This window comes from Callorhinus ursinus, unplaced genomic scaffold (genome assembly GCF_003265705.2).
Source record: "Callorhinus ursinus isolate GAN/ISIS: 27379988/994484 unplaced genomic scaffold, GSC_fseal_2.0 scaffold55, whole genome shotgun sequence".
Lineage (NCBI taxonomy): Eukaryota > Metazoa > Chordata > Mammalia > Carnivora > Otariidae > Callorhinus > Callorhinus ursinus.
In genome coordinates, this window is record NW_027397117.1 from 1,982,468 (window position 1) to 1,994,859 (window position 12,392).

The 12,392-nt window shown below is 59.5% G+C and overlaps 1 protein-coding gene across 1 annotated transcript; it reads right to left on the minus strand.

Annotated features, from left to right (window-relative positions):
• Positions 1-1,254: 1,254 nt before the first annotated feature.
• Positions 1,255-5,771, minus strand: LOC112817576 (uroplakin-3b-like protein 1). The gene is given in 8 exon segments (XM_073884208.1): positions 1,255-1,392; positions 1,433-1,538; positions 2,344-2,464; positions 2,747-2,823; positions 3,310-3,529; positions 3,718-3,786; positions 3,789-3,866; positions 5,491-5,771. Coding segments are annotated over 8 exon segments (846 nt in total). The 5' UTR covers positions 5,570-5,771; the 3' UTR covers positions 1,255-1,296.
• Between the last annotated feature and the right edge of the window lie 6,621 nt (positions 5,772-12,392).

Genomic DNA, 12,392 nt, shown 5'->3' on the forward strand with positions numbered 1-12,392 from the left:
CCTTTGTCAACGTTCTCAATTGTCCTGCCAAACAGCTTACCATCTGTTTCCTGACAGGCCTGACCCTACAGGGCGTCAGTTAGTGCAGCTCCACCCCCGCTTTTTACACAGAGGGAAACTGAGGACCAGAGAGGGTGAGCGATGTGTCCAGAGTCACCCAGCCCCAGGGCTGGGGCTCCTGGCTGCTCCACAAAGGCGATGGAGAGGCCACGGCTGACCTAGGCAGGGGGTGGCAGCCTGTTTGCCCCCCTCCCCTCCCTGCCCCTCCCAGCCCGGCTCCCCCATGGTCATGTGAGCATTTCCTCCAGAGCAGGAACTGGATGTGTCTGCACCAGCTAGTAAACCAGTTAGGGCCATTTGCACCTCCCGGAGAGAGGCACCTGGGCACCCAGCCAGCACCTTCCTTCCCTGCCCCTGGCCCCAGAAGCACGTGGCACAGGTTGCCCCCTCAGCCTCCCTGCCATCCCTTACCCTATCCTCAAGCCACCCCAAATCTGCCCATCCACCAGCCCCTGGTGGCTTCCGGGCCTTTGCACATGCTGTTCCCCCCACCTGAGCACCCTTCCTGTGTCGCCTGGCACAGGCCTGCTCCCTCTCCAAGGCCACACCTGCCCAGAAAGCCTCTTCTGTAGCCTCATCTGGATCTCTGGCACCTGCATTCTCTCCATTCCTTGAAGCGCTGGGGTTCCTCTCCATCCCCCTACAGCACGCTGCAGCTTGAGGGCAGGACCCTGCATGGGGCATCTCCCGCTCTGTGGAGCCTGGCCCAGAGTGGGGCTCATGATCACAAATGCTGGGCGCCCCAGAATGCATGGGTCAGCTTCACCTGCACGACCTGCCCCCCACGCCCAGAGTGAGCCTCAGGCTGGGTGTGAGGCTTAGAGGCTCTAAGCCCTCCAGCCAGAGGGGGGCCACCGGGAGGGCCAGCTGGAGAGGGGACCACAGGGAGGATGCTGGGGGGATGGACAGCCAGTGCCGGACACTCGCAGGACGGGATGTACACATTGACCTCACTGGTTTAGCGTAACCTCGGCCCAGTGAGGCCAGTGTAATCATCCTCATGTTCCAGAGAGGGAGACTTGAGGCCAGAAGAGAGGCTTACCTGCATCCAGATGACTCAGCTAGCCTAGGACCCCAGGTCTCACCCCTGGTGCTATATCCTCCTGAGTACCTGCCCCTGCCCCCAGGGAAGCTTGGGATAGGGGTTCAGGGAGACTGCTCAGGTGTACAACAACACAGATGTGCAGGGGGGTGTTGGGGACATTTATTTCTGACAAAGACAGGCCCAATTTGGCGCTAAGGACACCCTCCCCCCACCCTCACTTGGAAGCACTCTCCTTCCCGGGGCTCCAGAAAAGGTAGGGCGTGCCCCCAGCCCAGGATCTGTAGGCTGGACCAGAGAGGAGGCTGAGGGGCAGATGAGGACCCCTCAGGAGTCCCCCACGGCCCGAAGGCTGATCACGTGGTGGGTGTCATATCTTCTCACGCACACCGACTGCTCAGGGCCCGAAATGGGAGTGCTCCCACGGGTGTCATAGCTTCAGGGGAGGGGAGAGAAGGTGAACTTAGGGCCTGATCCAAGTCCCACAGCTTGGAGCTCTAGGCATAGGAGCATTGGGGAAACTGAGGCTTCACTGGCCAGGCTGGCTTAACCCAAGGGAACCGGGCTATTCCTCTAAACTTCACAAATCCAGCTGTGCCCTCCCAGTGCCCCCACTCTCCTCTACTCCCTGCACCCCAGGATCTGCCCATCTCCCCTGATCGAAGCCCTCCACTGGCTCCCTCTGGCTCTCAGGACACAGCCCTTTTCCTCAGCTGGGAATCAAGACCCCGCTTGCCTGGCTGCCAGAAATCCTCCCCCACCCCAGACACCCCCTCTCCCTCCCAGAACTGCTCTCCTCCTCTCCTCCCCAGATCCGACCCAGACGCCAGGCTTCCCCTTTCCTCTAGGAAGCCTTGTGGGTACCCCCGGTTCACCAGGCCCCGGCATCCGAGCTCTGGATGAAGTTTTGAGGCAAAGCTCAGCTCTCGGACTAAAAGCAATTCTCCTCTACTTGGGTGTATCCCACTGGAGGGTCCGCTGTGAGCCCCCCACTCGCAATTCCGGCTGTTGCCGCCAGGGGGCGAGTGGTGGGCGATCCGAGAGCGTGGGCACGCCCCTGCCACCACCGTCCCCAACCCGGGCAATACGCAGGCAGAGAGGGACAAAGGAGGAGGGGTTCATGCATGCACACACACTCCCCATGACCTGCTGTCTTCTGGGCGGGGAGGGGGAGGGGCATAAGGGGTGGTCCCGGGCAGAGACCCCACCTCTCCCAGGGGGCCCAGACCCTGTCCACCTACCAGGTGTAGATGAGCAGAGCAGGGAGGGCAGTGAGGAGGACAGCCAGCAGGACGGACAAAATGGCAATGCTGACCACGGTGCCCGCGCTTTGGGGCCCTGGGGCAGCCTGCAGTGCCTCAGCTGAGGGGCGGGAGGGGGGTCCCCCAGGCAGGCAGAGAAGGGCAGCGAGGAGAGACCTGACCTGAGCAGGGGGACCTGGACCAGCCTCCAGACCAACCATCCCTTGCCCCAGCTGGGGGCCCCCCACACTGCGGGAGGGCACCTGCAGACAGCAGGGTGGTAATGGTGCCTCTGATGGGGGCGCTGGCCCATTTCCCCCAGCCCAGCCCATCCTCGGGAGCCCCCCAGGCCCCGGGGTCCCCAGCCCCAGTGTTCAACCTGCTCATTTGGCCGCTCCCCTACCTTGCTGCAGGCGGGTCTTACTGGACCACTCTGTCTCAGCCACAGGTCCCCTGTCCCTCATCACCAGGAACTTCACTCTGAGAAGGAGACCCAGGACTGGGGGTGAGGCCTCTGGCCCTGGCACCTGTCAGTCTGACCCCTTGACCCCCAGTGCCTGGAGAGTGGGGGTGGGGGGGGAAGGAGTGGAGACTGGGCCTAAAAGCCTGCCTTAGAACCCACCAGAAGGGGCTCCGATTCCAGCTGTGACATTTCCCAGCTGTGTAGCCTTGGGTGCATCTCTCAGCCTCTCTGGGCCTTAATGTCCTCATTTAGGAAATGTGTGTGGAACGAGCTAGATCCCCAGCACCGAACCTCAGTGAATCAAGCCCTGAGTGAGGGGAGATGGGGCTGCAGCACACCCTGCCTGGAAGGGGAAACCACCCGCGGGGCCCAGGAGGCCCATGGGAGCAGAGGCCCAAGTAGGGGGGCCCTCTGCCGGAGAAAGAAGGGAGAATTCCCCAAGGCCTCCGTGCCCTCAGCTGGGAGCTGCCCCAGCTGACGTTGGGGCCCGGGAGGTAGCTCACCGGTAGGGGCCCGGGCCCGGCAGGGGCGCGTTGCAGCCCCGTTTGGCCGGGAAGCAGCCGGTATCATTGCCAACGCGGAGGACCCGGAGCTGGTTCCCAGTCTGGTTGCCCAGGTAGAGTGACCGGTGGGCCATCAGCGTGAGGTAGTAGCCCCTCTGGGTGAAGTCAGCGGGGGCTGGGATGTCCTCCACCCTCCGTGGGGCAGTGAAGTTCGGGGTGGCTGAGGGTAGCCGCAGGGCAGATGGTGTGGGCTGCAGGGGCAGGCTCCCCCCTTTCCCGCCAGGCCAGACAGCCCTCCTGCCACATCCCCTCAGACCTGCCTCCCCTCCCCCCACACCGGCAGCTCCTCCCAGGCCTCCCGCCCATTTCACAGAGGGAACACCAAGGCCTGCGCCCCGCAGCACCCACAGTTGCTGTGGGCCACCACCAGCCAGATGGCGTCCAAGTCAGAGATGTTGAGGTGACTGAACTGGCCCGCTGCTCCAGCATGAAGGTAGACTGGGTGAGTGTCCCTGCCAGGGTGGGGCTTGCGAGCTGGGGTACATAGCTGATGCGCTCTGGGGCAGGTGGGGGGCAGACAGAAGATGTTCAACAGGACAGCCAAGCCCCCACAGCCCAGTCTGAGGTGGGAGTCATGGTCCTGGGAGCCCCAGTCTGAGGGAGGAGCCATGGTCCTGGGAGCCCCCGTCTGAGGGACGAGCCATGGTCCTGGGAGCCCCCGTCTGAGGGACGAGTCATGGTTCTGGAAGCCCAAGTCTGAAGGGGGAGTTGTGGTCCTGGAAGCCCCATCTGAGGGGGGAGGCACAGACTTGATTTGGGAGCCCCGATCTGAGGGAGGCATGGAGGCTTTTCCTGGAAGCTTCAGTCAGACACTAATCAGGAGGGCTCCTTAGCAACTCTGTGCCCATGGGACATGGGTGGGTGGCCTGAGTCCAGCCAATGCCCTCTGCCTTGCTAGCCTACTAGGGATAGGCAGTGTGGGAGGTCGGGAGGGAGGTCCTGCCCCACCTGACACTGGGGTCCCTGCCGTGGGCAGGGCCTGGGGAAGGCATGGAGGCACAGGAGGCCCCTCCCCCAGCAGCATACACAGTTCTGGGGAAAGGGTCTTAGGCCTGGTCGGGGTGAGACTCAGATTTCAGGGAGCCTGAGCCTGCGCCTCAATCCTAGACCGGACTCGACAGAGCCCAGTGACCTTGAGCTCGGGCACTCTCTGGGCCTCAGTTTACCCACCTCTCAAGTCCCTCCAGCTCCACCCACATGGTCCAGGTTGGTTTGCTTGAGGAGAGGAATGAGTGGCTTGGGGGGATGGGGGGGAGACACAGGAAGGTCTCCACCAAGACCCCAGGCCCAGACGTGCACCCCCGGGGAGGTGTCCTGGCTGAGAGGGCAGGATATCCTCTCTTCCCGGCCCAGGGCTGTGCCACCTCCCACCCTGCCCCAGGCCCCTTCCCCTTCTGGATCTCGTCCCCCTCTCAGGCCCTCACAGCCTCACTTGGGGAAGGGCAGCCTGGGCCCCCGTGCCAGAGACGGGGCTGGGGGCAGCCACAGACTCAGGACTCAGCCTCTCTGTCCAGAAGGCTCCCCTGAGGGCAGTGCCCCTTCTGTCCCCGGCTCCCAGCACTGGAGGGCAGCGGAAAGGGGAGGCGGCTTTCCCGCCCGTCTCCAGAGCCCTCTCTCCGTTCTGTTCAGCATGAATCATTTCCATTTCATTCAGCTCCAAAGGATCAGGGCTAGACCTCTCCTTCCTCAGAGTGCCCACTTCTGTCTCTGAGGCCCAGTGCACCCTGCATACAGCAGGGACTCAGTGTCCGCTAGACAAGGGAGAAGGAGGGGAGCAGCCCAGATGGGGGGCTGCACCTCTAAGCGCCTCCAGTTTAAGAGCCCACAGTGACCTGCAGCCACCGGGGAGAGCTTCGTTGGGGGCGTTGTCCTTTAAACCTCCGCTCAGGGACAGGAAGGAGAGGAAGGAGGGGAGGCCCTGGCAAGAATGGACGGGGGCTCAAGAGGCGTGGGGATGAGAACCCTAAAGAGAGGGAGGAAGCATTGCTCACTCTCCTGTCCTGGGGTGTGGGGACAGGTGTCTGTCTTGTGACCTCTTTGGTGGGCCATCTCCCCTGAGCCACCCAGGACCCCGTCCCTAGACTTGGGGCTTGGGAGGCAGCTGGCTCCCCCTTCACTCACCCAGGCCTGTCCCCCACTGGAGGACGGTCAGCAGCAGCAACAGCGGCAGCAGCCGATACCGACCCCCACCGAGCCCCATGGCCAGGCCGAGCGTCCGACAGTCTGTCTGTCCCAGGGTCTGTCCGCAGCGCCCCCGAGCCTCCGCTGACTGCCGGGGGGTTGGGGGGGGATTGAGGCAGCAGCTTCTGGCACCTCCTGCAGCTCCTCCCAAGGTGCCCCCTCTTCCCAGACAACTGGTTGGACAGGTTTGGGGGCAGAATCTGCTGGCCCTATGGGTTCGGCATCCCAGGGAGGGGTCTGAAGAGAACAATCAGTAGCTGCCACGAGGACAAGCCCGGACCCTCCCACCCCTGACTCCAAGCTCCAGGTCCAGGTAGCCCCAGTGACAGTCGGCCAACAGTCCCAACCTGGCACCTAGGGCTCCCCACAGTCCTCCGTGCTGAAGGGAGTTACCCTCCAGGGGCTTGTCCAAGATCACCCAGCCAGCCAGGGCAGAGCCTTCGTGAGACAGTCACACCCAAAGGCAAGCTTGGGGGCACTCCCTGCAGCCTGGGCTCTGGAAGGGAGAGCTCCCCAACATCGCCCTTCCTCCTCTCCTTATCCAGGTGACCCATCCTCTCTTCTTCCTCCAGCTCTGGCCGCTGCCAGGACTGGGCAATTCTTCCCGAGACAGAAGGGTCCCAGATGGGGTCTGGGGCCAGGAGTGGGGGTGGGGCTGGTGCCAAGCATGTACTGACCACATTTCACCTGGATTGGAGCAGAAGCCCCTCATGGAGCACCCCCTGCCCCAAGCACCAGCCCCCCTCAGCCCGGCCTCTGCCCCTGGCCAGAGCCACCCTCCTAAAACCCAAACTCCTTTGGGGAGTACTTGAAAAAACATTTATTTATTTACTTATTTATTTATCTATCCCCCCCGAAAGATTTATTTATTTATTTGAGACAGACAGAGAGAGAGAGAGAGAGCGCGCACAAGTGGGAGAGGCAGAGGGAGAGGGAGAGAGAGAGTCCCAGGCAGACTCCACACTGGGCACAGAGCCCAATGAGGGGCTCGATCTCATGACCCCAAGATCACGACCTGAGCCGAAACCAAGAGTCAGACACCTAACGGATTATGGCACCCAGGCGCCCCTAAAACACCTTTTTGAAACAATTATAAGTATTCTCTAGTTATTATAATGCATTTACATGCTATTTGATTGCCAGCCCACATACACTTGTTTTTTTTCCCCAAAAGTACTTAAACGGTGCCAATTATATATTACAGTGAACTTCAAAAGAGGTAAATACTCCTACCAACTATGTAATTGCCTGGTAGATTTTTTTTTGACCGACTCTACTCGGACATGCTAGCAGAGCGTTTCTGATTTTTCAAGATTTGAAATCACTGTATTTCCATTCATGATTGACTCAGCTCCACCAGAGAAAAGCTCAGGGAAGGCGGATGAGGTCAGGGTGAGTCTGGGTGAGCGTGGGGGGAGGCTCAGCCAAAGGGCCACCCAGACGACCTCTTTAAGGCTCCTGATGCTCGGCCCCTCTGCGCCTTGGCTTAGGCCAGTCTCTTCCCCAAGGGCCCTGCTACCCAGTGCCTTTCAGTCCTAGCTACCCAGGGGTTGGCACTGCCAGAAATGCGCTCTGGATGGCCCTGGCACCTCCCCTAAATGCTCGCTGGGCACCTGGCCCACATCTCTGTCTTCCGATCGCTGCAAGGTCCCATGCTGTTACCTCAAGTGCATCCCTGCACACACCTGTGTTCTGCTCCGGCTGACAGCTCCGTGAAGCGGGCGCTGGCCCTTCTATACTCGCAGGGTGCACAGAGGGCTGAGAGTCTGGGAGGGGCAGAGGCACCCAGCCCTTGGAGGGCTTTCTTTAACTCCCCAGCTTCTTATTTTTTTTTAAACATTTTTTTTAAGATTTTATTTATTTATTTGACAGACAGGGAACACAAGCAGGGGGAGTGGGGGAGGGAGAAGCAGGCTTCCCGCGGCTGGATCCCAGGACCCTGGGATCATGACCTGAGCCGAAGGCAGACACTTAATGACTGAGCCACCCAGGTGCCCTCTATTTACCTTTTAAAAGGCGTTGAGATTCAAATGAATAAATAAAATCTTAAAAAAAATTTTAGAAAGGGGGAGCCTTTTTTCCCTCTTCCTGCCTGTGTCTCTCCCTCTCCTGCCCCTACTCCCAGAAGAGCTCCCGGCGGTAAAGGTGAAATATGTTTTTGTTTTTCATAAGGAGCCCCTTTCAACCACACCTGAGTTTATGTTAATGGGGTGACAGTTGGAAAGATCCTAGGTAACCCCAGGACAGGGGCTGGTGGCCAAGGGAGGCAGCCTGAGGAGAGGACTGGAATTTTCTGCCCCATATCCCCTACTTCCAGAGAGGGAATTAGGGCTGGTGGTTGAATAAATCCCCAATGGCCAATGGCTTAATCAGTTATGCCTACATAATGAAGCCTCCGTAAAAACCCTAAAACTGGGGCACGTGGGTGGCTCAGTCGGTTAAGCGTCTGCCTTCAGCTTAGGTCATGATCTCAGGGTCCTGGGATCGAGCCCCACGTTGGACTCCCTGCTCAGCAGAAAGCCTGCTTCTCCCTGTCCCTCTCCCTCTGCCCCTCCCCACCACTTGGGCTGTCTTTCTCTCTCTCTCAAATAAATAAAATCTTTGGAAAAAAAAACTAGAAAAATCTAAAATACCTAAAAAATCAGTCCTTTCCCTGTTGATTTGAAATGCCGTTTTTGTACACCACGGACAGAGGCAATTCTCAGTGACCCCTCTCAGCTTAACCCTGGACAAGCTCCCAATATGTTCCAGGGGTGTCCACAGCCCACTAGGGGTACCACTGGCTCAGTTGGTCCTGCCAAGCACAGGTATGGGGGCTCCTTCCCAGACTCCCAGGCCTCCAGGAGTCCTCCCTAGTCCTGCAAGAATCATCCTGGGGATGTCGCAGGTGACAGCGTGGAAGCCAGGCAGCAAGCGCAGGCTCAGCCAGGCTGGGGGACGCTCTCTCCCACGTTCCGACAGGAGCCTGGTCAGCGAGCAGAGGGCCAGCCCCCACTTGGGCACAACTGGACGTCACCAGCGTCAGCAGCTCCCAGCCGTGCCACGAGGTAGCCACAATGATGACAGCAACAAGAAGGACCAGGGCCGACCCAAGGCCAGAGACGCCACCTCCGCCCATGGCCATTTTCCTACCCTGGGTCCGTGCTGGGACTTTGGCACAAGCTCAGGGGGGGAGAGAGAGGCCACACAAAGCGACCAACATCGGACCCGCAGCCCGAGAGAGTAGATACCAGGAACCAGAGTTGCTAGGATTCAGAAAACAAAGGAGTCTGACGTATCCTATATCCTATACCTCGAAGCACACATTCATGCCTGATTCGTGTGTGTGTGTGTGTGTGTGTGTGTGTGTGTGTGTGTGTGTGTGTGTTCAGGTCAGCTTCTCAACTTTCTGATTCATTTCTTGGATCAATCTGTCTGTATGGGTGTCAGTATCAGGCCATTTCAGCCACAGTAACCTTATCCAACGTTCTACTCGACCACAGTATAAAGGATTTCCCCCGAATATACTGATGGCTGCCTCGTTATTTGACGAATGTGTCTTTTCTCCATTAACAGTAACTCCCCCATTGTGTCCCCAGGGCTGAGGCACAAATTCAGCTACTATGGACCCCTCCCTGCTCTGTGTATCTGCCCAATTGGCCCATGGGTACCATCTTGTTTTATAGTATCGGGCTGACAATTACCTTGTTGTGGCCTCACCTCAGGGCAGAGCCCAGCTTCTCTGCTGTGTCCCCTCTTCCTGGTCCAGATGTCCCCAGCCCCAGTGAGTCTCAGTGTGAAGGGTGTTGGCCCAGAATGCCCAAATGGATGGGGTTGGGGGCATGCCAAGCCCTAGGGGATAGTCTGTTCCCAAGGACCTACCTTGCCTTGTACCTTTGGGGTGACTCATGGGACGAGGTGGGGCTCCACCCACCCCCGAACACAGAGCAGGCCAGCTAAAGGCTCCCAAAGGCCCACCCAGCTCCATTCACCAAACAAGGCCCCAGCTCTATGGCAACCATCACACCCTGTCCCGTGGAGGTGCACAGGGAGAAGCGCTGGCCCTTCCAGGGGCCAGGCTCTTTCCCTCCTCCCCCCTGTAGAGCGATGTCCCAGATTTGCAGTCTGGGGCTTTCTCGTGTAGAGAGGGGAAGTGCAGGTTACCCAGTCCCTTCCCCCTGCATCAGTGTGGCCTTGGGGCCGCTCACCAAAGCCTGACAGAGACCCGTCTGTGCCAATATCAAGGGGAAAAGACCCTAGAGTTCATGAACCCCACCCTGGTCCTGAATCTTTCTACTGCATGGTGGTCCAGCCCCTCCCAGGTCTGCTTGAACACCCCCCAAGACCGGCAGCTCACCACCTACCTGGTCTAGTTAAAGCATCACACACCTGGAATCATAAACCAGAAAGCTCTTTCAGTAGGGGAATGCCTCCTTTGAGTTAAACCTCACAATTCTGGGGCCAAGAGGCAAGCGACCCTGGCTCATCCTGACCCACCTAAGCCTGGGGCCAAGTCCTCCCTGCTCTGGGCCTATATGTCCTCACCTGGACACAGGGCAGCTGGAGGTCAGAAGACTGGGTGGGGCCTTTTTACTCGCTATATTCAGTGTAGTTGCCCCACTGTTTATTGAGGGGTGACTATGTGCCAGGACCACTGTGGGCAGAAGCTCGAGAGGCAAAGTGGGGGCTAGGAAAAGGGTGGGCACTTTATCCACTCATCCCCCCAATAGGCCATCAGAGAGGCCAGCAGCTCTGCCTGCAGAGGACCTCACTCGGGAGAGGCACCCGGAGATGTCTGATGGCCTGAGCCCACTCTCAGCCCCCAACCCCTCCTGCCCAGCCCCCCCCTGCACCCCATGACACCCTCTGCCCTGGGCACTCTCCCACTGAGTTGGGGGAGTCCGGCCCCATGGAGTTGGGGCTCAGACAAGGACAGGGTTCCGGGCACAGGGATCGGAGGGGAAGGCTGAGCCTGGGGGTTCCATGAAACACTCGTGGGGGCTTTGAGCAGAGGGAGCAGGGCTGGAGAGCAGGAGGGAGGGGCCAGGATGACTAATGAGGCATTCCTCTCTGTCCCTCAGGGAGAAGAATGGTTGTCAAGGGTAACACATTCTTTCCCGTGGGTAACTCTAGCCTGTGTCACCCACAGGGAGTGGGGTTTCGGGGAGGCCCGGACTGGAGCGTCTGAGCCACGGAGCTTGGAGGTCTTCGCTCGTTTTGTGGAGGAGAAACTGAGGCCAGGGCAGGGCTTCCTGGTGGGGCTCCCCCAGCAAATAAGGCGGAAAGGACAACCCCAGGCTCCTGCGCCGCGCTGGGGGCTCTGCCTCAGGAGTCGGGGCATCCAGTCTGGGAGCAGTGCGGGGTTTGGAAGGTGACAGGACATGGCTGTAGAGGCTTCTGGCTTCTGTGGGGGGTGGGGGTGGGGGAAGGCCACCCAGAAAGCTGGGCCAGGGACAGTGAGCAGGTGGACCCCAGCCTACACCCAAGTCCATTCTGAAGTCTTCAGCCTGCTCAGTGGGCCCCCAGGCCCTGTCCTACCTCCAAGCCTCTGTGCACAAAAGCTCCTGCCCTCAGCTCCCCTGTTGGCTCTGAGTTAAATGACCTCTCACCCTGACCCCGGCTCCGTGCCCTCCACCCCTGCGAATGTTCTCGCCCACTGTGCTGTATGGTGGGGTGGATCAGTCCTCTTGGGGGGCCATAGCTCGATGCCGCAGACCGGGGTGCTCAAACAAGGCTTGGGGCTCCTGCCCTTCTTGATCTGGGGGCTGGGAGGTCAAGCCCCACGTTGGGCCCGGAGCTTACTTAAAAACAAACAGCGAGTATCCGTTTTCTCACTCCGGGAGCCCAAGATCCAGTGGACAGGGTTGGTTTCTTCGGAGACCTCTCTCCTTGGCGTGCACTCGGCTGCGCGATGGTGGCCTGATCCCACGGTCTGTCCTCTGCGCGCGTCCCTGGTGACCGTGTCCTCTTTTATCAAGATGCTAGTTGGATTGGATGACGTCCCACTCTAAAGGCCTCACTTAATTCCCTCTTTAGAGACTCTATCTCCAAATACAGTTGCATTCTGAGGCACTAGGAGTTAGAACTTCCACAGAATTTTCCACAATTCAGTCTATCACAGTGGGTGGGCCTCCCCTCCGCGTGGGACACTCCCTAAGGACAGGGACTGGATCTGAGCCCTCTGTATGGCCTGGAGGGTCTCCAGGCTGGGGCCCCAGGTCCGTTGTCCTGCCCAGAAGTGGGTACCCACCAGGAACTACCCCCTTTGCCCCCACACCTCTTTCCCCTCTCCCTTCTAGGAAGCGAGCAGGTGGGGTAGGCAGGCTGCAGAGTGAGGAGTGAGGTGGACCCTGGAGAGGCCCCCCCCCCACATTGGCCCCGGGGGCCCTACTAGAAGGCCGATAGTCACAGAGCCTCGTAAAGCTCTGAAGAGCCCCCAGCATTTAATGACATTCTTTTATTACAGTGAATATAAAGCACACTCCCCGGCCGCTTGGATAGAGTGACAAATGGCTCCCATTCAGACAGTCTAGCTCCTGCCACCGCCTTCTTATGTCTGGGACACTGCCTTTCTGCTCTGTGTCCTCCCAGAGCCAGCCCTGGAGAATCACAAAAATGCGTCCCTCCTCCACAAGGACTCAGTCAGCCCCTCACCCACACCCAGGAACGCCAGCATGGCCCAGGCTCCCATGCAGCCAAGGTGCCCACCAGTCATGCACCCACCCCAGACAAAGGAGTGGGTGCCGAGGCTAGCCCTTCCAGCCAGGGCAGTGGCCACCATGCCCAGCTTCCAGACGCGACCAGCCCAGAAGCTCTCAGGGTGCGACTCCAAGGAATGCAGTTTGTTCTGCACTGGGATTCCC